General features: G+C 39.9%; 1 protein-coding gene across 8 annotated transcripts in view; it reads right to left on the bottom strand.

The window, feature by feature from the left end:
• GARIN2 (golgi associated RAB2 interactor family member 2) overlaps positions 1 to 27,179 on the bottom strand; it is a 35,416-nt gene that overhangs the window by 3,533 nt on the left and 4,704 nt on the right. For 7 of the 8 annotated variants that reach the window (XR_002316029.2, XR_002316030.2, XR_002316031.2 and 4 more), the window contains exons 2-7: positions 26,602 to 26,686; positions 17,886 to 18,061; positions 14,583 to 14,782; positions 13,180 to 13,714; positions 9,996 to 10,243; positions 2,442 to 2,470 (exon numbers count right to left, since the gene is read on the bottom strand). Coding sequence is in view for 1 of the 8 variants with exons in the window: in XM_020905103.2 (XP_020760762.2) it covers positions 2,442 to 2,470; positions 9,996 to 10,243; positions 13,180 to 13,714; positions 14,583 to 14,782; positions 17,886 to 18,044 (1,171 nt within the window). In the remaining 7 variants the exon portion in view is untranslated. The remainder of the gene's footprint in view (positions 1 to 2,441; positions 2,471 to 9,995; positions 10,244 to 13,179; positions 13,715 to 14,582; positions 14,783 to 17,885; positions 18,062 to 26,601; positions 26,687 to 27,179) is intronic. The other variant, XR_002316035.2, reaches the window with a different exon arrangement.

Genomic DNA, 27,179 nt, shown 5'->3' with positions numbered 1-27,179 from the left:
GCTGAGGAGACTGAGACCCAGAGAGATTAAATGATACATTCGTGAAACAGGACACACAGAACCAAAATCTAGGACTTTCAATTCTAAGTTCACTGTTTCATAGCTTATTTCTTCACCTTTTCCTTCCAGATTTTTTTCCTTTTCCCAGCTTGTTTCATGGACTCAGTACCTCCTAGTCATGTTGCCTCACAAACTCTACTTTTTTTTTATCCTCTTGTTTTCACAAGCAGTTAGGTGTTAAAGCTTGTTGACTGTGTGTTCAGGTCTTTTTTTCATCTCACTGCTTCTTACCTGGTGGAGACTTGGGTACCTTTCACCCAGACTATTATAATGACGTTCTGCCTCTAACCTGTTTCAACTTCTCTTAGGGACTACAGTCAGAGTAATCTACCTAAAATGTAATATTAACTTTGTCATTTCCCTGGCTTTTCAGTGGATCCTGCTTACCTACCAAGCAGTACTATCCAAACTCCTTAGTGTGGATTAAGACTCCTCCAGACTGGCTCCTGCCTTGCTCTCAGTGCTCCTAAGCTGAATATGCCCAACATTGTCCCAGCCCTGTGATTTTGCCCACCCTGTTGCTTATGTCGGGATTCCCTAATAGCTCAGTTGGTAAAGAATCTGCCTGCACTGCAGGAGACACCAGTTTGAATCCTGGTTGGGAAGACCTGCTTGGAGAAGGGAAAGGCTACCCACGCCAGTATTTTGGCCTGGAGAATTCCATGGACTGTATAGTCCATGGGGTCACACAGAGTCGGATATTCTTGTTTCCCCTTTCCTAACACAAAGATTGCCACCTTCATAGACTCCTTCATGATTTTCTCTTTTGAGCAAAAAGTATGTTCTCTACTTTTCTCTTAGAGCGCCTGTAACGTTCCAACTTACATTATTTGTGCATATGTCTTGAGGCCAGGTATATGTCCTGTTATTTATTTTTAATCTCTCCCAGAGTCTGTCTCAGTGCCTCATATATAATAGATGGGCATTGAATGTTTGTTCAGTTGAACAAAATTGAGTTTGTGCCAGGATGCAAGTGAATCAGTCACATATAAGATGAAAATGAAAGCATCAATGTCCTATATTACTTTTAAATTTCCATGGCTTAAATAAGGAGTACTTCAGAATGTATGAAGAATGTATTAATTATATGCCCAGCTACTAATTATGTATTAAGTGATAAGGCTTTTGCTGGATTTAATATTGCCTTTAGAAAATAAGAGGAAAATATTTGTCTGTAATAGCATATCTTGGGAATTTTTATAGATTTGATTTCTTTTTGAAATAAAATTTGGGATAGAAATTGATAGATGAAAATTCTATATACTGTGAGGGAAATTTTGTATTTTTCTTATAAACTATAATAGCATTTGTTTTCAGGTTCAGTTCTATAGATTGGAATATAGGTAAAAACCACATTATAGTGAAGCTCCTCCGGTACTTTTGGACACTAAAGTCCAGTGGGAAGGCCCAAAGATGAATCTCGTTTGTATAAATAGTTTTTCTATAATCATTGGCTTAAAAAAATACACTTTTATTGAGTTAATATTCACTTATTTAGCATTATATAAATTTCATGTGTATAATTTTATATATTTCTGCATGTGCTCCCCCCAAAAATACAGGTTGATCCCCTTTCCCATTTAGTTCTCCCCACCAATCATTTGCTTTGCTTTTCTTTTTTTTTGTACGACTCTTGCAAATGTGACTAGAAAACACGTTCAAGTGTTTCTGTATTCTTTTCCCCCTCCTTTTTAAGTTCAATGAAATGTGATTTTGTGTTCCTTCCATGATGTTCTCTTATGTGCATGACTGGAGCAGAGGTCTCTTCTGCTCCCCAGAGGTTAGACAGTCACTGAGAAGTGGGTCAGCAACAAGCAAGGGAAGAACGCTCTGCTGGTGCTTACATGACAGCCTTTACTTCAAACAGTTGTTACCAGTTAATGATCCCGAGATGTGGGAATATGTAAAGAAAAAGCTGCCAGAAGAAAACATTAAATTCTATCACCTAACAGCAAAACAGAAGCCAAAGACACAAGCAGGAGGAAAAGAGGGGCTAGCCAATTTTAGGTTTACCAAGAAATTGAGTTGTGATCACTTCCCTTCCAAATCGGCAGGAGTAACAGGCCATATCATGTTTGGTTCTGCCTTCAGAGCTGGCTTGGGAGTGGTTCCTGCCCCGTGAGTTAGAGATCCTGGGAACTGGGAAACTTTATCAGCACAGAAAAAAGCAAAGCGGTGCCTTCTGCTTGAAAGATAGCATGAATGTAGTCTTTGAGGCAGTTTCTGTAGGACAGACTCTCAGAAGAAAGCAAAGACAAGAAAGGGAATGCCCCCAAATGTCTGGCTTGATTCCTTTGTTCTTAGCCACTCTGTTCTAGGGCCCTGAGATGACTGCTTGTTACCAGGGATCACAAAGAAACACAGTGGAATTTGGTCCATACCTGAAATGTCTGAATCAGTTCTCCCGCTCCTGTAAAAATAAATAGCACATTTCAAAGTTTGACCAGTATAATCGCAAATATTTAGAAAAGAATTTCTAGGTATGAGAAAACAACCATTCTCTAAGCACTTAGTAGGTAGTAATGACACACATTTAGTAAGCCAAGGGTGCATATGTGTGTGCTAAGTTGTTTCAGTCATGTCCAACCCTATGCAACCCTATGAACTGTAGCTCACCAGGTTCCTCTGTCCCTGGGATTTTGCAGGTAAGAATACTGGAGAGGGTTGTCATGCCCTCCTCCAGGGGATCTTCCCAACTCGGGGATTGACCCACGATTCTTATATCTCCTGCAATGGCAAGCAGGTTCTTTACCACTAGTGCCATATGGGAAGCCCAAGCCAAGGGTATTATCCATTATAATACATCTTAGAGTAAAATTACCTAAATTTATGTAACATGCAAGCTGTCCAACCTATAAAAGCCATAAACGTGAATTATATATAATTACATATAATCTATTTTTATTGTGACTATCATCTGTCACTCAATGAGGCTGTAAGGATCCCTATCATGCTACATCTCCAGGCCCTAAAAACTCATTTGGGGTTGAGACTGAAAGAAGCTAACTGCTGGTGTTCAGGGGTTTCTGTAAACAGAGTCAGTTGCATTGGGAATATATGCTCTTGTAGACACGTGGGGTATATTCTGGAATGGATGGGTGCCAGGGTTTGCAGTTACCCACCTCTGCTAGCTCTTCACCACCACCTTGGTGGCCTTGATGGGAATCTTCTAGGTAAATAACCTCAATCATTCATCCAAGCTATTACAATTTCTTACAGCTTAGTGGTTATAAAGTAGGAGACTTTTTTAGACAGTTTTTTGGACTATTTTACTTTCAGAGATATCTTTGGATAAAGTTTGTTTTCTGCATGCCTGATACCTGTAAAAAATTTTTTTAATCTTTTGACCATGCTACGTAGCCTGTGGGATCTTAGTTCCCAGACCAGGTATCCAACCTCCCAGACTGGCAGCATGGAGTCTTAACCACTGGACCACCTGGCAAGTCCCTGTATGTCTGATTTTTAAAATTAATATCAATAATTAAAATACTTATTTTCTTAACCTACTGAATGGTAAAATATAAACTTAAGTCAGTTAGTTTTCACCAAATCTTTGTTTCTTGGCTATATTGCAATAGCTATTTTGGAAGTTTTGCTGTTTGAGTAATAGATTTTGGGAAGAATAATTATCCTTATATAATATCTTCTCAGATAAATGTACAAAGAAATAATTCTGATCCATTTAGAGGATCTGGCAAATTCATGCAGTTTAAATTCTTTAGTGAATCTTTCTTTTTTTTTTTTGTGAATCTTTCAAATGTAAAGGTTAAATTAGTAATTGTCTGAGAAGTTTGCAAATACTCATAACCTTTACCAAATGGGTCTGGTGATTTAAATAAGATTGAGTTTAATGATAAAAGTTTTCAATAGGCTAAGAGGTATCAAATAAGTGTACTTTAAAACAGTAGGTGCAAACTAAAATGAAGCCTGCCATTATCCTCTTTAAAACAAGGGGAAGAGTGACAGTAACACCATTGCCAAGGTATGAAAAAGAATATAAATGCTCTATAAAGTAAATCCTTCATTTCTAAAGTACCCAAAGTGACATTATAGCAGTTTCCATAATCTTTCACTCATCTAGATTTAAATTGTTCAATTTACATTTTAAAGGCTAATGAATTTGAGGGCAAAATACTCAACAAGGTCATTGTTTAATTTTTTTTTTCATTGTTTCAAAGTACACAGTTAGAAAGGTGTCACTGAAATCCATGGTCTTGGAGAAGAAAAATATACACTAGAATTCATTTATCACTCTCACAGTATCCTGACTTAATCCTACAAATATCCCAGGACTAAGTATCAGTGAATCCCATTCTGTTCTTTGATTTTATTACGTCTTTCAATTATAATGAACATTCTCAAATTAGTCTCTAGCTAGTAATTACGTTCCTGATGTAAATAGGCAATAAAATATAATCTATGCTTGACTAAATTGGACTTAAGAGGATTAGTGAGAACCAAAATTCATTTTTTGCTTTGTTTTTTTAATCTATTTCTTTCTTTCTTTACAGTAGAGTCAGCAGATAAATGATACAGGAAGCTGAGAGACTGAAGGGCAGAGCCTGGAAGATGTTGGGATTTGCTAACTAAGATCCTTTGTAGTCTTTAAAATTCTAATATTTTTGCTATTTATATAGGCATTCATTTTCTCATTTCTAATACCAATCATAACAGTGAGAGTAACAAAACTTCATACTTGCAGATCACTTCAACCTAGAAACAAGTTATCCTTACAATTTTTAACATTTTAAGAAACTACTACATGCAGTCTAATTCTCAGAGAATTTTTAGGGAGGTGAGGCTGTTCTGTATGGAACAGTGGATACATTCAATGTGCATATGTCAAAACCCATAAAACTGTACAAGACAGTGAACCCTAAACTAGGGACTATAGTTAATAATAATGTATCAATTTTGTTCATTAACTGTTAACAAAGGTACCACACTAATGCAAGTGTTAATAACAGGGGAAACTGGGGATGAGGAAGGGTAAGGAGGTGGCAGTGGTGTGGGTGTAGGGTTGTATGTACTATGTCCTCAGTTATTCTGTAAATCTAAAACTATATTTTAAAAATGTTTATTAGTTATTTTTTAAAGATTTTTTTAAGGCACTAAAAGTTAATCCAGTGCTACAGGGCATCCATTATTTGCAATAATGTGAGGAAAGAAGAAGTTGAAATGATTTAAACAGTTAACCTTGTTAGATTTTGAATTGTGTTTTTCTGAAAGCTTAGACAAGGGCAGGACAGAATTTGAGACATATTGAATGAAATAAAGCAGAGGAAGATGTCAGAATGATCAGACCTGATTAATTACTGTTTAGGAAAAATTGCTAGCCTGGATGGATTCATTTTTATCTCACTTGTGTTTTAGAAATCTTATGCTTTTCTATGAAAGTCATACTCGTACATAGCAAAAAGTGCATTTCCTACTGAGTGGCACCTGCTTCTATACCTTTGTCTCTTACATTCTTTGTCTTTCCCTCACCTCTTCTGACTGATGATTACTTTTTAAAATTTTTATTTATTTTTAATTGAAGGATAATTGCTTTACAATAGTCTTGGATTTTGCCATTTATCAACATGAATCAGCCACAGGTATACATATGTTTCCTCTCTCCTAAACTTCCCTGCCACCTCCCACCTCCACCCCTCTAGGTTGTCAAACCGGAGCCCTGGTTTGAGTTCCCTGAGTCACACAGCTAATTCCCGCTGGCTATCTCTCTTACATATGGTAATGTATATGCTTCCATGCAAGTGGAATCTTTTCCATTTGAGCTACCAGAGAAGCCAAGGAAAATGAAATCATATCAAGTATTTCTTTTGGATCACAGTGCTATGAGCTTAGAAATTTAAAAAAAAAAAAAAAAAAAACCCTGCAAAAAATGCAAATATGTGGAAACTGGACAATATGCTACTAAACAAATAATGGATTACTGAAGAAATCAGAGGAAATTTTTTAAATGCCTAGAAATAAATAAAAATGAAAATATGATGACCCAAATTCTATAGGATGCAACAAAAGCAATTCTAAGAGGAAAGTTCATAGAAATACAATCTTACCTCAAGAAACAAGAAAAATTTCAAATGAACAACCTAATCTTATATCTAAAGCAGCTAGAGGAAGAACAAACAAAATCAAAAGTTAGTAGAAGGTAAGAAATAATAAAGATCAGAGCAGAAAGAAATGAGAGATTAAGAAAACAAAATGAAAGATCAATGAAGCTAAAAACTTGTTCTTTGAAAGGGTAAACATAATTGATAAACCTTTAGCCAGACTCAAGAAAAAAAGGGAGAGAGCTCAAATCAATAAAATTAGAAATGAATAAAGAAGTTGAAGCTGACTTCACAGAAATACAAAAGATCGTAAGAGACTACTACAAGCGTGCCAAAAAATGGACAACCTAGAAGAAATGGACAGATTCTTAGAAAGGTACAATCTCCCAAGACTGAACTAGAAAGAAATAGAAAATATAAGCAGACCAAACACAAGTGCTGAAATTGAATCCGTGATTAGAAAACTCCCAACAAACAGAAGTCTGGGACCCGATGGCCTCACAGGTTAATTCTATCATTTACAGAAGAGCTAACACCTATCCTTCTAAAGCTATTACAAAAAATTTTAGAGGAAGAAATACACTCAAACTCATTTTATGAGGCCACCAACACCCTGATACCAAAATCAGACAAAGATACCACAAATAAGAGAGAAAATTACAGGCTAATATCACTGACGAATTTAGACATAAAAATCCTGAACAAAATACTAGCCAACCAAACCCAACAGTGCATTAAAGGATCATAAACCACAGTTAAATGGGATTTATCCCAGGGATGCAAGGATTTTCCCAATATTCAGTGTGATATACCACATCAACAGATTGAAGAATAAAAAACATATGATCATCTCAATAAATGCAGAAAATTTTTGACAAAACTCAACACCCATTTATGATAAAACTCCAGGAACTGGGCATAGAGGGAATTTACCTCAACCTAATAGAGGCCATTACCTTTGCCAACAAAGGTCCGTCTAGTCAAGTCTATGGTTTTTCCAGTAGTCGTGTATGGATGTGACCATTGGACTATAAAGAAACCTGAGCACCAAAGAATTTATGCTTTCAAACTGTGGTGTTGGAGAAGACTCTCGAGAGGTTCTTGGACTGCAAGGAGATCCAACCAGTCCATCCGAAAGGAAATCAGTCCTGAATGTCCATTGGAAGGACTGATGTTGAAGCTGAAACTCCAATACTTTGGCCACCTGATGCGAAGAACTGACTCATTGGAAAAGACCCTGATGCTGGGAAAGATTGAAGGCAGGAGAAGGGGACGACAGAGGATGAGATGGTTGGATGGCATCACCGACTCAATGGACATGAGTTTGGGTAAACTCCGGGAGTTGGCGATAGACAGGGAGGCCAGGCATGCTGCAGTCCATGGGGTCGCAAAGAGTTGGATACAACTGAGCGACCGAACTGAACTGAACTGAATAAAGGCCAAGACTGCAAGGAGATCAAACCAGTCAATCCTAAAGGAAATCAATCCTAAATATTCATTGGAAGGACTGATGCTGAAGTTCCAATACTTTGGCCATCTGATGCAATGAGCTGACTCATTAGAAAAGACCCTGAGGCTGGGAAGGTACGAGGAGAAGAGGATGACAGAGGATGAGATGGCTGGATGGCATCACCGACTCAATGGACATGCGTTGGAGCAAGGTCCAGGAGATGGTGATGAACAGGGAAGCCTGGTGTGCTGTAGTTCATGGGGTCCCAAAGAGTCGGACATAACTGAGTAACTGAATAACAAAAAATGACAAACCCACAGTTAACATTATTCTCAGTGGTGAAAAGTTGGAAGCATTTCCTCTAAGATCAGGAAACAAGACAAGTATGTCCACTCTCGCCACTTTAATTCAACATAATTTTGGAAGACCTAGCTGTGGCGATCAGAGAAGAAAATGCAATGAATTGATTTTAAATATACTTTTTAATGCAAATTTCAGAACATTTGGTCATATAGGAAAATTTTCTGAAGTAGACTTCCTTGAATTTGAACTGACAGTTCTTTCTATGGCTATGAAGAGAAACCCTCATTTTGGTTCTTGGGCCTTAGAAGAAGCACTCACAAGAGAGGACTCCTTGCTCCATCTGACTTTGTTTCTAGGACTGGCTTCTCATAAGGCAACAGTCCTCAAACATGGTTGTACATTAGAACCACTTGGAGGCTTATTACAACACAAATGATGAGCCCATCTCAAGAGTTTATGATTCAGCTGGGTGGGAGTGGCCTCAAGAATTTACATCATTTACCAGCTGCCAGGTGCTGCTGCTGACCAGCCACATGTTTAAGAACCACTGGCATAGAAAGCCTCACTAAGACACGATGCTTTGCTTAAGCAGACCACCAAAATCATAATTTGAAATTGAAGTCATATTGAAATTGAATTGAAATTGACCACTGAAGTCATAATCGAGATCCAGCAACACCTGGAATGTATTAACACTTGGATGTAGAGGCTCTAGAACTGTGAGAAACGTGGCTGCCCAGGAGCTAAACAGTAAAAATATGTTACTCTGACTTCAAGGTTTGTGAATCTTCTAAGGATCATCCATATTCCTTTGCTTTCTTGGATCCCTACTTAGCTGGGAAAGGAGGTGAAAAAGAGTTTTGAACGATTACCCCTCAGTCGATTAAGATTTTTTTTCTGACAGAATAGCTAACTTTCTTTTATCCTTGCTGTTGGAAATGAATTAATAGTGACAATCATGATCATTTACTGAACACCTAACATGGCCCTCTTATAATTGTTACACAATCAGCTTGAAACTCCATTCCACCAGCGCTCCACCCTTTCTTCAGATCTCTGCCCTTCCTCAGAGAAGCAGTCCCTGACCATTTATATAAATAGACCTACTCCCTCCTCGGATGCTTCTGTTACTTTTTGTTTTCTCACAGCACATTCCAGCTGGCATAATACACTTTATTTGCTTATTATCTATACCTTCCACTAGAATGAAACACTGCATGACTTGCTTTCATTGATGTATGCCCAGTCTCTAGCACATAGAAGTTGCTCAGTAAATATTACTGAATGAATGACTCACACCTTTAAAAAGTTTGTTTCCCTGTTTTTCCCTGTTCCTTTTTATATTTAAAAAGAACTTAGACATAGTTCATTACATTCTTTATCTTCATTCTTGCTAATATAGCATTTAGATCTCTATGTTTTTCTCTGGCTTCTTGATAGCTGTCACTCCAGAATAAACATATTAACTTTTATTTTTATAATACGACAGTGTCTCTCACATTCATCTTGTAATTGGGTATTTATAATTATAAAAACATTTTTTCAGATTATTAAGTTATTCATTGGAAGCGTAGAAAAGTGTAAGGGACATGTAAAGAAGAAAACAGAAGTGTCAGGATAAAAGTACCCATAATTACTTCAGATAATCTGTGCCCCTAACTCCAAAATGTGGACACCATGATTCTATTTTATTTCCTTCAGCACACACCATCTACAACCAGGCAGATAGCTCAGAATGCCAACTGAATGGTGTAAGAAGTTGGTGTGAAAATAAAAATTAGACAAGGTTAAACCAAATGTGGATAATTAAGCTAATTATGTTATCATTCATATGTCTGAGATTATGTCATCAGTCATATGTCATTCATATGTCTGAGAATCTTCCATGACAAATGCCTGAGTTGCAGGGACTTTAATTACTTTTCCTTTTTTTTTTTTTTTGGTCTCGCCACACAGCATGTGGGATCTTATTTCCCTGACCAGGGACTGAACCCATGCCCCCTAGATTGGAAGGGCATAGTCTTAACCAATGGACTGCCAGGGAAGTCCTGCAGGGACTTTAAGGCATGCACTTATTTACGTATTTCATGTCTTAGCATCATTTGGCATCTTCCTGCTTCACATACCTGGGTTCTTCAGCCTTGAGAAGTGTGCTTTCAGAGTCCATTGTCTTTATTTCGGGGGGTCTGTCACTCAACTCTTCGGATTTGTCTGTCTCATCTTCTTCTGGAATCAAGGTAGTTTGAAAACATCTTTCACCTTCGAAAGTCAGTGTTAGGTTTGAGATGGTGACATGTTTTGAGGATTCTTTAAACTCATTCTTGCTTTTTGTATCTCGTAAACAGCCAGACTTCAGAATGTTTTCCATTTTTTCCTTTGAAAATAACAAGCAGCAGCAAATCAGGTAAGAGAGAAGCATCACACAGGAACAGACTATTTATGAAGCAGCAATCATCTCATTCATGTGTACTGAGTGTCCTTGCGTGCGCAGTGCAGTGATGGAGGCACGAGGCTTGGTGATGCGCAGCCGTGGAGAGGAGCCTGGGTGGGCCCTGGAGGCTGGCAGCATGGGGACCCCACACAGCACATCCTAAACCTCACACGGTCATGCACACCAGTGTCACCTCAAGAAGGAAAACTAGGACTCAGTCACAGGGCTTCCTCTCCCTCAATTGGCAGGGAAAGGAAGGTTTTCTAGAAATGTCTTGCCACCGATTGTTCTCCATCCAAAGTTGCTCTAGGCTTAAGAGCATCTAATAGGTGACAGGAGTTGGAGGTTCATAAAAATACTAAAGAGTCTGTTTTTCAAAAGACCTAAAATTTAGTATTCTAATATCTCACCCATTCTCCTAGTGTCCCAGGCGTCTGTTATTAGCACCACTGCTCTGTCACTCCTCGCCTTCCCCAGACTCTCTCTCAGGCCTCAGATCAATAGGTCAGCTGGTCTTAAAGATTCTGTCTGTCTGACATCCGCACCTTCTTCCCCCTTTTGTCATTACCTAGTCCACCACCTCTATACTGTTCTTTGAAAATAATGCAGTAATCTTCTTTAAAAATAAAACATTTTTTCTGACAATGAAAGTAATATATATTTTTCATAGAATATTTAGAAAATCCTAAAAGATATACAGTGAAAGGGAGAAAATTATTGCTTCTTGATGCCACAGGCCAGAAATAACTACTATGGTACATTTCATTCTGGTCTTTTTCTCCACTTATGTATTTTGAATGTGCCTGCTTTGTGATCATATTGCAGTACTGTATCATATTTTTCACTTTAAAATTTATTATAAAAATCTCCCTATGTTATTAAAAACTTACTTGAATTTTTCTAATTAAAAATTATTTTTATTATAAGAAGCAGAACATTCAGAAGCCCATAAAGAAGAAAACATCAATTGCTTATAAGACTACAACCTAGAAATAAACTATTATTAACAATATGACTTTCACCACTCCTATTGTCTGTGTATACACTTGCATTTTTATGTAATAAGGATGTGAAGGTTGCTCAGTCATGTCCGACTTATAGTCCATAGAAATCTCTAGGCCAAAATACTGGAGTTGGTAGCCTTTCCCTTCTCCAGGGGATCTTCCCAACCCAGGGATTGAACCCAGTTCTCCTGCACTGCAGGCGGATTCTTCCTGCATTGCAGGCGAATTCTTTACCAGCCGAGCCACAGGGAAGACCAAGAATACTGGAGTGGGTAACCTATCCCGTCTCCAAAGGACCTTCCCAAACTAGGAAGTGAACTGGGGTCTCCTGCATTGCAGTTGGATTCTTTACCAACTGAGCTATCAGGGAAGCCCAGAAATAAACAACTATTAACAAAACGACTTTCCTCCCCTCCTATTGTCTATGTATACACTTGCATTTTTATGTAATAAGGATTGTAACCTTTAGTTCTTTTTTCATTCAGCTTTATATCATAAACATTTTTCCAAGTAATGAAAAATTCAACAGTTTTAGCAGCTACAGAGTAGTGGTTCATTTAGCCAGTATTTACTGAGTGGATATAATCTTGTCCGTCACTTTGGTTGCTCCTCAGTGATATAAACATGGCACCTGCCCTTTGTGGTTTAAATTCGTTTAGCCCTTCTTCTGTGGTGGATGTTTAGGTTACTTCTTCATTATCATCATTTTATTTTTATAAACATAGTATAGATGTGCTACAATTAACACTTTTATAGCTAGATCCTCATTCCTATTGATGATTAATTCCTCAAGAAAGATTCTTAAAAGTGAAATCACTGAGTCAAAGGGTGTCAACATTTCTAGGTTCTTGACTCATAATGATTTCAAGAAAGTTTGTTCTAATTCTCACCCTGCCATGAATCTTTAGAAATTCCAAAATGACCCCAACTTTACTAATGCTGACTATGTTGATTCTCTTATTTAACAGCTTTATGGATGAAACATTTTTTTGTTTGCATTTTTTTGATTACTAGTGAGGTTAAATTTTTCCACTAACTTTAGTAGCCAGTGGTTTCTTCTTCTGTGAAATGTCCATCTTTGCCCTCTGTCATTTTTCTGTCCTGGGCCCCAGGGGGATTTCTCAGCTACAGTCTACACACCAATCTCTTTATCTACAGTCCATCCTGCCATCAAAATAATCTTTTAAAAACACAGCCCCTTCACTCCCTTACACAGAGCTTTTGTGGCTAAGGTTTGCTCAAAGACTGGAGCCTACACTTCTTATTTTGGCATTCAAGATTTGCAAGCAATTTTCCAGTCCTATATCCTAATATTTTCCACATACATTATGCTCTAGCCAAACTGATATATTGTTAGATATGGCTCTGTGTTTTTCCACTTTCTGGCCATTTCTAAAGCTGCTCACTTCTTTGGGGATTTTATTTTCTTATTTTCATTCTCACTTTTACTTACTGAAATTTCACCCCATCCTTCAGTGTACTTCATACATTTGTGCTCATTTAAACCTTAATATAACCCTTATATGATATTAATATTCTCATTTGAGAGATGCATGTTCAGTGATTTGGCCAAAGTAACATGAAGCAGGCAGGGCAGGATCCTAACCCGGGACTTTTGACTGTAATACCAAAGTTCTTTTTATCCTACCATGCCTCCTGATACAGGGTTAAGTTTTATGGTATGGATGGTCACTGCTTATTTCAGGGGACATCTTATAACTCTTTAATGCAGCGGTTCAGGGATCAGATCTCATTCTTAATGTTAGGTTAATCAGAGTAAGTTCCATACTATTTCAATAGTCTATGTCATGAAGCTTACCAAAGAGAGTGAAAGGGAGTAATTTTTAGAGAATGAAAGTCTTCCATGTCACATACCTTTTCCTCTTGCTTGGCCCTGAGTATGTCATCATTTTCAAACACCACTCTGACCCCTGAGCTTGCTGTGACTTCACAGATGTCTGTGACTTCCGTGACTTCTGTAACAATATTTATATCTGGGGCCTCGGTAACCTCATTTTCTGGAATATCCGTGACGTCGGTAACATCAGTGATGTCTGTGAATTCCGAGAAATCAATGCTTTCTACATCGTTGTTGGGGTCTGAACATGTGGACAGGTGTGAGGTCTGTATGGCAGGGCAGGCTGCTATATCCATGATGTCCACTGAGCCTGTGATGTCTGTGCTGTTTGTGATTTCCGAGAGGCTGGAGACTTCCGACACTTTGGAAGCTTTGGCTTTCTCCTCATTCAAGAGGGAGATGAGCTCTACCCATTGATGGAACAGGGAGTCTTGTTTGCCTGCAGGGGCGCAGAGCTGTAGGTAGTAGGCTCGGCCACTCACCAGCTTAACTTTGATGCGCATATTCTCGGCATCATGTACAGAGAGAGTCACAAACTGCAGAGGGAGAAACCTGCAGACAAATGCAAATATCATCTGAAGGCCTGATAGGAAACTGTCACAAGTTTCCTGTTATAGACATTTGTGGAGTGAGACAGGACACCAGGTGTGTCTCTCAAACAGGTTTGGGGAGCAGCTGGCGTGGGATGGGGCAGGACCTTCTAGTGGCCACATGTCCCCAGGTCTAGTTCATGGTTTTTGAGGTTCAAAACCTTGATTTTTCATACACATAATCAGGCTCCTGAAGACCAACTCACCTGAATCATACTCCTAAGACTATCAACTAGTATATCAGCTATTTATTACTTATTTAGGAGAAGTTGTCCCATTTAGTTAGTCCTGAAAGGTGGAGACTGAGAGTGATCTGCTGTGGGTCCTACAGCAACTTGGTGGGCTGAGACAAGAGCAGAACTCATCCTGATGGAAGTTGGGATGGTGGCGGGGAAGTTCCTGTTCAGCCAGTTCAGTTCAGTCACTCAGTCGTGTCTGACTCTTTGCAACCCCATGGACTGCAGCACACCAGGCTTCATTTTATGTAATTAATTAATTAATTTGGCTGTGCCAGGTCTTACTTGCAGCATGTGGGACCTTCGTTCCCTGAACAGGGATCGAACTCAAGCGTCTGCATTGCTAGTGTGTAGTCTTAGCCACTGGACCACTGAGGAAGTCCCCTAGGTTTAACTTTTGAGAAGTTAAAGGTAAACCACTTGTTTTGACTGCCAGGTTGTCAGACCATCTCCCCAGACTCTAAGGATGTGACTCTGTCATCTGTAGCGGAAAACAATTGAGGGGCCCTTGTCATCTGTGTTTCTAGTCTCATCTCCTCAGGGGTAAAGTGTTTTTTTCTGACAGGTCGTGAACCTCTTTCCTCTGTAACTCACCGGGTAAGCACCAGATTTTCTGGAGGAGGAGATGTCAGGAGACTCTTAAACAGGGGTTCTGAATCTTTCTGGGTGGCGGGTGTCATGTGAGCCAGCAGCATCACGTTAGGGGTCTTGATGGTGGGGTTGGAAGCGCAGATGCCCGCGGTCACCCAGTTGGCTCGGTTATGAAGGTAAATGGATTCACCTCTTCTGTTGACCTGAGGCAGAGAAGAGGAAGAGGGGCGTTTCTGATAAGGTCTGTGGCCTCAACAACCTCACTTACCCAAACAGTGTAGGAATAAAGGAGAGGTGAGCCATGATGCTATAAAGAAAGCTGAGCGCTGAAGGATTTATGCTTTTGAACTGCGGTGTTGAAGACTCTTGAGAGTCCCTGGGACTGCAAGGAGATCCAACCAGTCCATCCGAAAGGAGATCAGTCCTGAGTGTTCATTGGAAGGACTGGTGTTGAAGCTGAAACTCCAATAGTCTGGCCACCTGATGTAAAGAACTGACTCATTGGAAAAGACCCTGATGCTGGGAAAGATTGAAGGCGGGAGGAGAAGGGGATGACAGAGGATGAGATGGTTGGATGGCATCACTGACTCGATGGACATGAGTTTGGGTAAACTCCGGGAGTTGGTGATGGACAGGGAGGCCAGGTGTGCTGCAGTCCATGGGGTTGCAAAGAGTCGGAGACAACTGAGCGACTGAACTGCACTGCACTGAACTGAACAATGATTGTTTGTTCATGTGACTTCTTAGAGATATCAGTGATAGCACAGTGACCATAGACATGGTCCCTGACCTCCGGGGTCCACGGGGGAAAGTGAACATTAAACAAGTATGTCACTAAGTGTCTTAAGTGTCATTGAACATAAGTTCAGGGTGCTGTGCTGTGGGGTGAATGACAGAAAACTTGACTTAGTGGGGAAGAAGGCAGGTATGTGTCTAACTACCTTTCTCAGAGAAGATACAAGTTTATTATAAACTGTAGCAGACAATTTATAGTCATATACTGTTCTATGTTGTACTCCATACAGTCAATTGATTCTCACAGGAGTCAAACTCTTGTATCCATAACCCCGAGATAATAGTAAAATGTAGGAGAATGAGTGATGAATTTTGACTATTTGTTGCCTTTATTTTGAATATAGTTTTATTTATAAGGTTATGTCATTTAATTCTTAATGATGACTGCGTTTAACAACCGACTTGTAAACTTCCTGAACTCTTACCAATCGGCCAGCTGGGTGCACCCTGGCCATAGGGTCAGAAAAGTTCCCCCAAGGAAGGGCCTCTAAATGAGACCTGAGCCACGTGGGACATGGATTGGCTGGGCACCCAGGAGAATCTCTGCTGGCTGGAAGAGGAAGAGACCAGAAAGTGGGTGGACAGGGATGTGAAGGAAGCCAGAGAGGGAAAACACTTGGTTTCTCAGCTGCATATTAATTGCTGCAAAAAAGTAAATTACCGAAAAACAAATATATTTAGAAAGAGATTGTAGCCTACACTACTGATTAGCTACCCAAAGCCGTGCTCCTAATCTTCCTGATTAATAGAATTCTGGTTTTGTCCAGGAGCCACCCCTCAGGGATGGTGTCCCCAGCTGAGGAGTGGACTCCTCATCCACCGAAACTAGTCACGGTGGTCCCACCCCCTGGCCAGTGATTGCTCTCTGCAGGGGCATGTGACTCAGGCCTGGCCAATGGGACAGAGCCTCCTGGTGGCTCTGGAAAAGGCTTCTCAGCTCTCCCAGTTTCAGAGATGAGATGTATCCCCTCTGTTGCTGGCAGCTGTCACATCCTGCTCGCATGTAATGTCCTGAAGGGAGATATTTGTAGGTAACAGGACAAAAAGAGAGAAGCTGGGACCCTGATGGCTCCTGTGAATGAGTTGCAGCCCTGTGGTTCTTTCAATCTGTATCTGTGTTAGTCGCTCAGTTGTGTCCGACTCTTTGCGACCCCATGGACCATAGACCGCCAGGCTCCTCTGCCAATGAGATTCTCCAAGGCAAGAATACTGGAGTGGGTAGCCATTCCCTTCTCCAGGGGATCTTCCCAACCCAGGGATCAAACCTGGGTCTCCTACATTGCAGGCAGATGCCTTACATCTGAGCCACCATTTTACTTGAGATAATCAGTGTTCTTTTTTGCTCACACTTGAATCAGGTACCTTGATAACTTGCTGCCAAAGACATAGCAGTCACAAGAGGTTGTGTGTGTTGAAGGGAGTAACTTATCCAGTTATGACATGGGGACATGTCTAAGTTATCGAAAGCTGACTGCCTCTCCCAGTGTTCATTAAAGCTAGAAAATGATTATTTGAGAGAGGTACAGAAGAAAAATAAAAAGATTATTAGGAAAGAAGCACAAAGAAGGTGAATTACATCAAAACATGACATCACATGTGTTTTGGGGGATGAGTTAAACATTAGTATTCTTTGAGGCATCACCTCCCTCTCTATGACTTCTTAGAGGTGAAGAGCTCTCCCATCAGTGCAGAGGACATGTGTATGTTGTCATTTCTTTGTAGAATCAGCTGAGGAGCTGCTTAAATGGGTGTGTTTTGCGTTTGACTTGCTTGTGACATTTTCATGAAGTTGAAGGGTATGCCCCACATCATTTAATTCAGTTCTCCATTACTCTGTCTGAATTTTTTTTTCTTTTCTTTCTTGGTACCTCATAGTACGCGAAACTTCCAGGACCAGGGATCAAAACTGTGCCCCTGCAGTGGAAGCACTGAATCATAACCACTGGACCATTATGGAACCCTCTGTCTGAATAGTTTAATGTTGAAAGTTTAGAGGAAATTTAGAACTGCCCCCAAATGCATTGAAGTGTAGTTTCATTCATAATGGAGGTACATTTTTAGGAGGAGGAAACTTCTCTCCTTGATACAATTTAACAAGTATATTTTCCTTCAGAACTAAGAAGGAAAATGCATTTTAATCCCTAGTTGTGTCATAGATATTATTCTTTAAAATGTCTCCTAAGTTAAGAAAGGAGTTATCTGAGTGCTTTCCTGTGGCAGAATATTCTAAAAATGACTATACTTTCTTTGTGTAATTTTGAGAAGATTATAGAATAATTTCAGTAGAGTTGGGACAGAATTTCTAGGTTAGAGTTTGTTGGGGAAATTTGAAATGAATTTTCCTTTTACATTATAATTAGATTGTTTGAAGTTCCCAAACTATCCCCTTTAATTCTATCACACAGTCCCTTTTAAAATATTAAAACAATTGTTCCAACCTTTTCCATTGTCTTTGAGAAAATTAATTATTGAGGTTATTGGAACTTAATTCAGGGTTTAATTATCATTTACCTGGATAAAATTGCTCTCTAATATGGGAGGAGATACAAAAGGGGCGTATTCTCCTCCATTCAACATATTTTGAAGCTCTCCTGGATCCTTGGAGTCTGGGACACAGATGTCATCTTGCCTGTCGATCTTTGTGGGAGATTTCCTGTTAATCTTCTTCATTGTGTTTATGTATAAACCTCAGGAAAATGAAGGAATGGAAGTACAATGAATAGAGACAGAGAACATTTAACATAATAATTAAGATGCCTCACTTACTCATTAATTCAACACATTTTATCAACATTGGTGATATTCCAGGCACTGTGCTGGGCACTGGAGATCCATCTAAATCAGACTGATAATACGCCTGCCCTCAGACATATTTCCTATTGGCTTAGATGGTAAAGAATCTGCCTGCAATGCAGGAGACCCAGGCTTGATCCCTGGGTTGGGAAGATTCCCTGGAGAAGGCAATGGCAACCCACTCCAACATTCTTGCCAGGAGAAACCCATGGACAGAGGGCTACAGTTCATGGGGTTGCAAAGAGTCGGATATGACTGAGCAACTAATGCTTTCACTTTCATGTAGGTTACTCTCTCTGCAGAGACAGAGTAAAGCAAGTGAAAAAGAAAATGTTGGATGGTAAGGGTTACAAAGACTCTGGATCAGATTCATGTGACAAAAAGTGTCTGGGGTATGGTGCTGGCAACAGGAATTAGTTAGGGTGGTGAGGGGAAGCCTCTCAGCATATATCTCCCTCCCCAAACCATTATTTTCTATCTTCCTAAATAATGCTACCACTATCCTTCCCATATTGCATAGGTCTCAGGCCCTTTTATTGTAAGTAGAGTTTCGAAATCATGCTAACCTGAGACCATTTCTTCCTGACCATTCATCTATGACTGAGGCTTAGTGAACAGTGGATTCTATCTAGTCACTGACAGCTGTGCATCTCCTGCTGTCTCTCTGCTCTCTCTTCACAACTGCTTCAACAGACAACAGTGGCTCTACATCATTGGATTTGATCTTTCATCTGCCAGAAATCACAGAATTCCAACAAGGGAACAAGGCCCCAGAAGGCAATTCTGTTCAAGCCTTCAAAAGATCACTCGTTCCCCTTCACAAACTCCATGCTAGTTCAGAGGAAGGGTCCTTAATTGGTAAGTGGTAAGCCCTGAATACTTATTTCCACCTCAGTCCTTTCTCAGAGATCCTTCTCTTCCTTTCCCTGGCCAAGCTATAAGGTAGTGAACACGTTTCATCTCCATCCCAGCCAGAGCGTGGGGGCACAGAGACCACTGCTGCTTGACATCCCATGAATATGTGACTCTGGGAATTTCCCATCAGGCTTTCTGCTGTTGACAACACAATGTCCCCTCCCCGCCCCAACTTCAGTGCATCTTACATGAACACAGGCAAAGTAAAACAAGCCAAGAGGAAGTCATAGTCCAGAGGAGCCAAAATGTAAATAGAATGAGACAGAAGAAAGATCATTCAGGAATAAAAGAGAGAGATAAAATGACAAAGTGAAACAGAGAGGATGGAAAACAATAATCAACCACATTTATTTAGTTCTTGCTTTGTGGCACGCTATAATAGCTTTACGTGTGCTATCTCATTTGATTCTAAAAGCACTATGAAGTAGCATTATTAAGATGCTCATTGGGAGGGAGGAGCCAAGATGGCGGAGGAATAGGATGGGGAGACCAGTTTCTCCCCTACAAATTCATCGAAAGAACAATTCAACGCAGAGCAAACTTCACAGAACAACTTCTGATCACTAGCTGAGGACATCAGGTGCCCAGAAAAGCAGCCCATTGTCTTCGAAAGGAGGTAGGACAAAATATAAAAGATAAAAAGAGAGACAAAAGAGCTAGGGACGGAGACCCGTTCCAGGAAGGGAGTCTTAATAGAGGAAGTTTCCAAACACCAGGAAACCCTCGCACTGGCGGGTCTGGGGGAAGTTTTCGAATCTCAGAGGGCAAACTAACTGGGAGGAAAAAGAAATATAACCCACAGATTACATGCCTAAAGGCAACTCCCAGCAGAAAAGTACCCCAGACGCCCGCATCCGCCACCAGCAAGTGGGGGTGGAACAGAGAGGAGTGGGCGGCATTGCTTAGGGTAAGGACCGGGTCTGAGTGCCCTGAGGGCAATCAGAGGGAGCTAACAAGAGATAGCAACTTAAACTGTGGGAGAGCAAGAGAGAGAGAGAGAGAAAATTATCCGGCCCGAACACACTGCCGGCCATTCGCAGAATAAAGAGTCTGAGCAAGTCCAGAGGAGCTAGCTGGCTGCGGACCGGGCCAGCCCAGCCGGAGGCAGGAGGCGGGGGGAGGGGAAAGGGGCAAACTCGGCCTCAAAGACGGCATCCCCTACCACACTGCAAACAGGCCTCCAGTTTCTAACTAAAGACTTCCTGAGATTCTGGATGGTCGACATCCGCTGGGAGGGTCGCGGCTAAACACAGGGCGCAGGCACCCGACCGGCAAGGGCGAAACTGAGGCTGGGGCTGTGGAGGGGAGAAGGCGCACCGCACCCGGGGAGAGTGCGCCCGTCAAGCTCCTGGCTGCCTGAGCTGCTCGGGCAAGGGAAGGCACAAAACGCAGGCGCAACCGAGTCCGTGCTTTTGTGGAGGACTAGAAAACTAGAACCGCAGGCAACGCAGGGCACGCTCCATATAGAGCAGCCGGGAGCCTGAGCAGCGTAGACGGGGAAAACAGCGCGCGCGCGCCCGCCCCCTCCCTGCAGCGCGACGGAACTAGCAACCTGAACAAGAGACCACCTCCGTCCGCCTGAGTCAGGGCGGAAATTAGACACTGAAGACACCGGCAAACAGAAGCCAAATAAACAAAGGGAACCGCTTCAGAAGGGACCAGTGCAACAGATTAAAATCCCTGTAGATAACACCGACTACACCGGAAGGGGCCTGTAGATATCGAGAAGTGTAAGCTGGAACGAGGAGCTATCTGAAACTGAACCGAACCCACACTGACTGCAACAGCTCCAGAGAAATTCCTAGATAGATTTTTACTTTTCTTTTTTTAATTAAAAAAAATTTTTTTTCTTTTCTTTTCTTTTTTATTTTTCCTCTTTTATTTTCTTTTAAAATTCCCTATTACTCCCCCATTACTCCTTAACTTTCATTTTCATATATTTTTATGATTTTTTTAATTAGGAAAAAATTTTTTTTTGTTTTTTTCTTTTTCTTTTTCTCTTATTTTCTTTTAAAGTCCTATATTACTCCTCTTCTACTCCTTAATTTTCATTTTCATTTCACTATAACCTTGCAAAAAAGAAAAAGAGAAGCCCTATTTTTAAACCAAACTTCATATATATTTCTAAAATTTTTTGTGTTTTTGTTTTTAATATTGTATTTTTAAGAGTCTAACCTCTAGATTTTTAATCTTTGTTTTTCAGTATGTGATATAAATTTTGGACATTTAAGAATCCAATATTCAGTTCCCATTTTTACTCAGGAGTGTGTTGATTACTCTCTCCCACTTAAAGTAATGAAAGAGAATAACCTACAACCTAGAGAACTGTACCCAGCAAGGATCTCATTCAGATATGAAGGAGAATTCAAAAGCTTTACAGACAAGCAAAAGCTGAGAGAATTCAGCACCACCAAACCAGCTCTTCAACAAATGCTAAAGGATCTTCTCTAGACAGGAAACACAGAAAGGTTGTATAAACATGAACCCAAAACAACAAAGTAAATGGCAATGGGACCATACCTATCAATAATTACCTTAAATGTAAATGGGTTGAATGCCCCAACCAAAAGACAAAGGCTGGCTGAATGGATACAAAAACAAGACCCCTATATATGCTGTCTACAAGAGACCCATCTCAAAACAAGAGACACATACAGACTAAAAATGAAGGGCTGGAAAAAATATTTCACACAAACGGAGAACAAAAGAAAGCAGGAGTCGCAGTACCCGTATCAGATAAAATAGACTTTCAAATAAAGGCTGTGAAAAGAGACAAAGAAGGACACTACATAATGATCAAAGGATCAATCCAAGAAGAAGATATAACAATTATAAATATATATGCACCCAACATAGGAGCACTGCAATATGTAAGGCAAATGCTAACAAGTATGAAAGAGGAAATTAATAGTAACACAATAATACTGGGAGACTTTAATACCCCACTCACAACTATGGATAGACCAACTAAACAGAAAATTAACAAGGAAACACAAACTTTAAATGACACAATGGACCAGCTATACCTAATTGATATCTATAGGACATTTCACCCCAAAACAATCAACTTCACCTTTTTCTCAAGTGCACATGGAACCTTCTCCAGAATAGATCACATCCTGGGCCATAAATCTAGTCTTGGTAAATTCAAAAAAATTGAAATCATTTCAGTCATCTTTTCTGACCACAGTGCAGTAAGATTAGATCTCAATTACAGCAAAAAAAAAAATGGTTAAAAATGCAAACATATGGAGGCTAAATAACACGCTTCTGAATAACCAACAAATCATAAAAGAAATAAAAAAAGAAACCAAAATATGCATAGAAATGAATGAAAATGAAAACACAACAACCCAAAACCTATGGGACACTGTAAAAGCAGTGCTAAGGGGAAGGTTCATGGCATTACAGGCTTACCTCAAGAAACAAGAAAAAAGTCAAATAAATAACCTAACTCTACACCTAAAGCAACTAGAGAAGGAAGAAATGAAGAACCCCAGGGTTAGTAGAAGGAAAGAAATCTTAAAAATTAGGGCAGAAATAAATGCAGAAGAAACTAAAGAGACCATAGCAAAAATCAACAAAGCTAAAAGCTGTTTTTTTGAGAAAATAAACAAAATTGACAAACCATTAGCAAGACTCATTAAGAAACAAAGGGAGAAGAACCAAATTAACAAAATTAGAAATGAAAATGGAGAGATCACAACAGACAACACTGAAATACAAAGGATCATAAGAGACTACTACCAGCAGCTCTATGCCAATAAAATGGACAACTTGGAAGAAATGGACAAATTCTTAGAAAACTATAACTTTCCAAAACTGAACCAGGAAGAAACAGAAGATCTTAACAGACCCATCACAAGCAAGGAAATTGAAACTGTAATCAGAAATCTTCCAGCAAACAAAAGCCCAGGACCAGATGGCTTCACAGCTGAATTCTACCAAAAATTTAGAGAAGAGCTAACACCTATCTTACTCAAACTCTTCCAGAAAATTGCAGAAGAAGGTAAACTTCCAAACTCATTCTATGAGGCCACCATCACCCTAATTCCAAAACCAGACAAAGATGCCACAAAAAAAGAAAACTACAGGCCAATATCACTGATGAACATAGATGCAAAAATCCTTAACAAAATTCTAGCAAACAGAATCCAACAACATATTAAAAAATCATACACCATGACCAAGTAGGCTTTATCTCAGGAATGCAAGGATTCTTTAATATCTGCAAATCAATCAATGTAATACACCACATTAACAAATTGAAAGATAAAAACCATATGATTATCTCAATAGATGCAGAGAAAGCCTTTGACAAAATTCAACACCCATTTATGATTAAAACTCTCCAGAAAGCAGGAATAGAAGGAACATACCTCAACATAATAAAAGCTGTATATGACAAACCCACAGCAAGCATTACCCTCAATGGTGAAAAATTGAAAGCATTTCCCCTGAAATCAGGAACAAGACAAGGGTGCCCACTCTCACCACTACTATTCAACATAGTTTTGGAAGTTTTGGCCACAGCAATCAGAGCAGAAAAAGAAGTAAAAGGAATCCAGATAGGAAAAGAAGTGAAACTCTTGCTGTTTGCAGATGACATGATCCTCTACATAGACAACCCTAAAGACTCTACCAGAAAATTACTAGAGCTAATCAACAAATATAGTAAAGTGGCAGGATATAAAATTAACACACAGAAATCCCTTGCATTCCTATACTCTAACAATGAGAAAACAGAGAAATTAAGGAAACAATACCATTCACCATTGCAACAAAAAGAATAAAATACTTAGGAGTATATCTACCTAAAGAAACAAAAGAGCTATACATAGAAAACTATAAAACACTGATGAAAGAAATCAAAGAGGACACAAACAGATGCAGAAACATACCGTGTTCATGGATTGGAAGAATCAATATTGTCAAAATGGCTATTCTACCCAAAGCAATCTATAAATTCAATGCAATCCCTATTAAGCTACCAACAGTATTTTTCACAGAACTAGAACAAATAATTTCACAATTTGTATGGAAATACAAAAAACCTCGAATAGCCAAAGTAATCTTGAGAAAGAAGGATGGAACTGGAGGAATCAACCTGCCTGACTTCAGACTATACTACAAAGCCACAGTCATCAAGACAGTATGGTACTGGCACAAAGACAGAAATATAGATCAATGGAACAGAATAGAAAGCCCAGAGATAAATCCACGAACCTATGGACACCTTATCTTTGACAAAGGAGGCAAGGATATACAATGGAAAAAAGACAACCTCTTTAACAAGTGGTGCTGGGAAAACTGGTCAACCACTTGTAAAAGAATGAAACTAGAACACTTTCTAACACCATACACAAAAATAAACTCAAAATGGATTCAAGATCTAAATGTAAGACCAGAAACGATAAAACTCCTAGAGGAGAACATAGGCAAAACCCTCTCCAACATAAATCACAGCAGGATCCTCTATGACCCACCTCCCAGAATATTGGAAATAAATGCAAAAATAAACAAATGGGACCTAATGAAACTTAAAAGCTTTTGCACAACAAAGGAAACTGTAAGCAAGGTGAAAAGACAGCCCTCAGATTGGGAGAAAATAATAGCAAACAAAGCAACAGGCAAAGGATTAATCTCAAAAATATACAAGCAACTCCTGCAGCTCAATTCTAGAAAAATAAATGACCCAATCAAAAAATGGGCCAAAGATCTAAACAGACATTTCTCCAAAGAAGACATACAGATGGCTAACAAACACATGAAAAGATGTTCAACATCACTCATTATCAGAGAAATGCAAATCAAAACCACAATGAGGTACCATTACACGCCAGTCAGGATGGCTGCTATCCAAAAGTCTGCAAGCAATAAATGCTGGAGAGGGTATGGAGAAAAGGGAACCCTCTTACACTGTTGGTGGGAATGCAAACTAGTACAGCCGCTATGGAGAACAGTGTGGAGAATTCTTAAAAAATAGAACTGGAAATAGAACTGCCATATGACCCAGCAATACCACTTCTGGGCATACACACCAAGGAAACCAGATCTGAAAGAGACACGTGCACCGCAATGTTCATCGCAGCACTGTTTATAATAGCTAGGACATGAAAGCAACCTAGATGCCCATCAGCAGACGAATGGATAAGGAAGCTGTGGTACATATACACCATGGAATATTACTCAGCCATTAGAAAGAATTCATTTGAATCAGTTCTAATGAGATGGATGAAACTGGAGCCCATTATACAGAGTGAAGTAAGCCAGAAAGATAAAGAACATTATAGAATACTAACACATATATGGAATTTAGAAAGATGGTAATGATAACCCTATATGCAAAACAGAAAAAGAGACACAGATGTACAGAACAGACTTTTGGACTCTGTGGGAGAAGGCTAGGGTGGGATGTTTTGAGAGAACAGCATCGAAACATGTATATTATCTATAGTGAAGCAGATCACCAGCCCAGGTTGGATGCATGAGACAAGTGCTTGGGCCTGGTGCACTGGGAAGACCCAGAGGGATTGGGTAGAGAGGGAGGTGGGAGGGGGGATTGGGATGGGGAATACATGTAAATCCATGGCTGATTCATGTCAATGTATGACAAAACCCACTACAATATTGTAAAGTAATTAGCCTCCAACTAATAAAAAGAATTAAAAAAAAAAAAAGACGCTCATTTTATACACCATGAGGCTTGGAGAGGGAAAGTAACTTAGCCGAGGTTTTAAGTCCCCACACCATGAATCAGAACCTCACAGACTGACGAGAGCAGTTTATGTCATCGCCTAAGGTGCAGTCCTGCCTTGAGTGCTTGGAAAGATGGATGGGATAATAATACAACGAAGAAGGAATGAGAGGTTGGAGGAGGGAAGATGGATGAAAGCATCAATTGGATTATTTGGGGCCTAAGTATATAGAGATCTCCTCAGATATGACAAGAAATCATAAGAAAAGTGCACTTTCAGATGAGAGAAAGGTATGACAGAGGAAGGAAAGCAAAGGTCAGCAGGCTTTCAGGTCAGGGTCATCAGCAATACCACAGCAGCTATTCACCCTTCATTTCCCAGAGCAAGCATCATGTTACTTTCATCCCTCTCAGCCCAGACAGACTCTCTTCTGTCAGTTCCCATGTCCCTGCCTGAGGTCTGGAAGGGTTGATCCCTGTAAGCAATGTCTTTGGTACAGCATCTTATCTTTCCCAGAAGAGGAAAAGAGAAAAAGAAAGCCTAGAGGGACTTCCTTGGTGATCCAGTGGCTATGACTCAATGTTCCCAATGTGGGGGGCCCAGATTTGATCCCTAATCAAGAAACTAGATCTCACACGCTGCAACTAAGAGTTTGCATGCTGCGACTAAAGTATCCCATATACCGCATCTAAGACCTGGTGCAGCTAAAAAAAAAAAAAAAAAAGAAAAGCCTGGGAAGGAGAGCTAAAGGGCGAGAGAGATCAAGAGAAGTAGTTCCATGTGGTTCCTTCCTAACCCCCATATGCACCATCACCTCTTACCTCAACTCAGGGCCAAGCCACAATCCTCTTGGAGGTAAAGTTTTAACTCACTTCAGTTTGGGCTTCCTCTTTTTCATGATGAAGTCTTTTGTAAAGGAAACAAAAATGGAAAATAAAGCATATATAAAGGAAGAAAATTTCAACACTAATCCATACTTTCATTTCACACATGAGAGCCATGCCTTAGATAGAGTTCCATTAACTACATCAGTGGTCAGAGAGCTGTTGTCTCTATTTGAACTGAGCTGTTTTTGATGGTCTTGATCATGGCTTTTGGTGAGTAGAGTCAGACAGTCATGAGTCTGTAGCTTGCAGCAGGCCTGAAACTGTCAAATAAGTGAAATCCTGGGTTCCTATAGTCAATGAGGATATTTGATAATATGAGGTGGCTAGTAATATAGACTCAAATAACCACTGTGCAATGTAGGGTCCTGAGAAGCCTGGGTATTGTCTTCCTATAAAGAGCCAGAACACCCATTCAGCTCTCTATAATCCCAACTGGTAGTTGTGTATATGTATACACTTACATATGCTCATCTCACCATTTCATCACGGTGTGTAGTTCTCATGCCATATAT

Source organism: Odocoileus virginianus, chromosome 6, assembly GCF_023699985.2.
Source record: "Odocoileus virginianus isolate 20LAN1187 ecotype Illinois chromosome 6, Ovbor_1.2, whole genome shotgun sequence".
Taxonomy (NCBI): Eukaryota; Metazoa; Chordata; class Mammalia; order Artiodactyla; family Cervidae; genus Odocoileus; species Odocoileus virginianus.
This window is presented reverse-complemented; position numbering and strand designations above follow the sequence as displayed.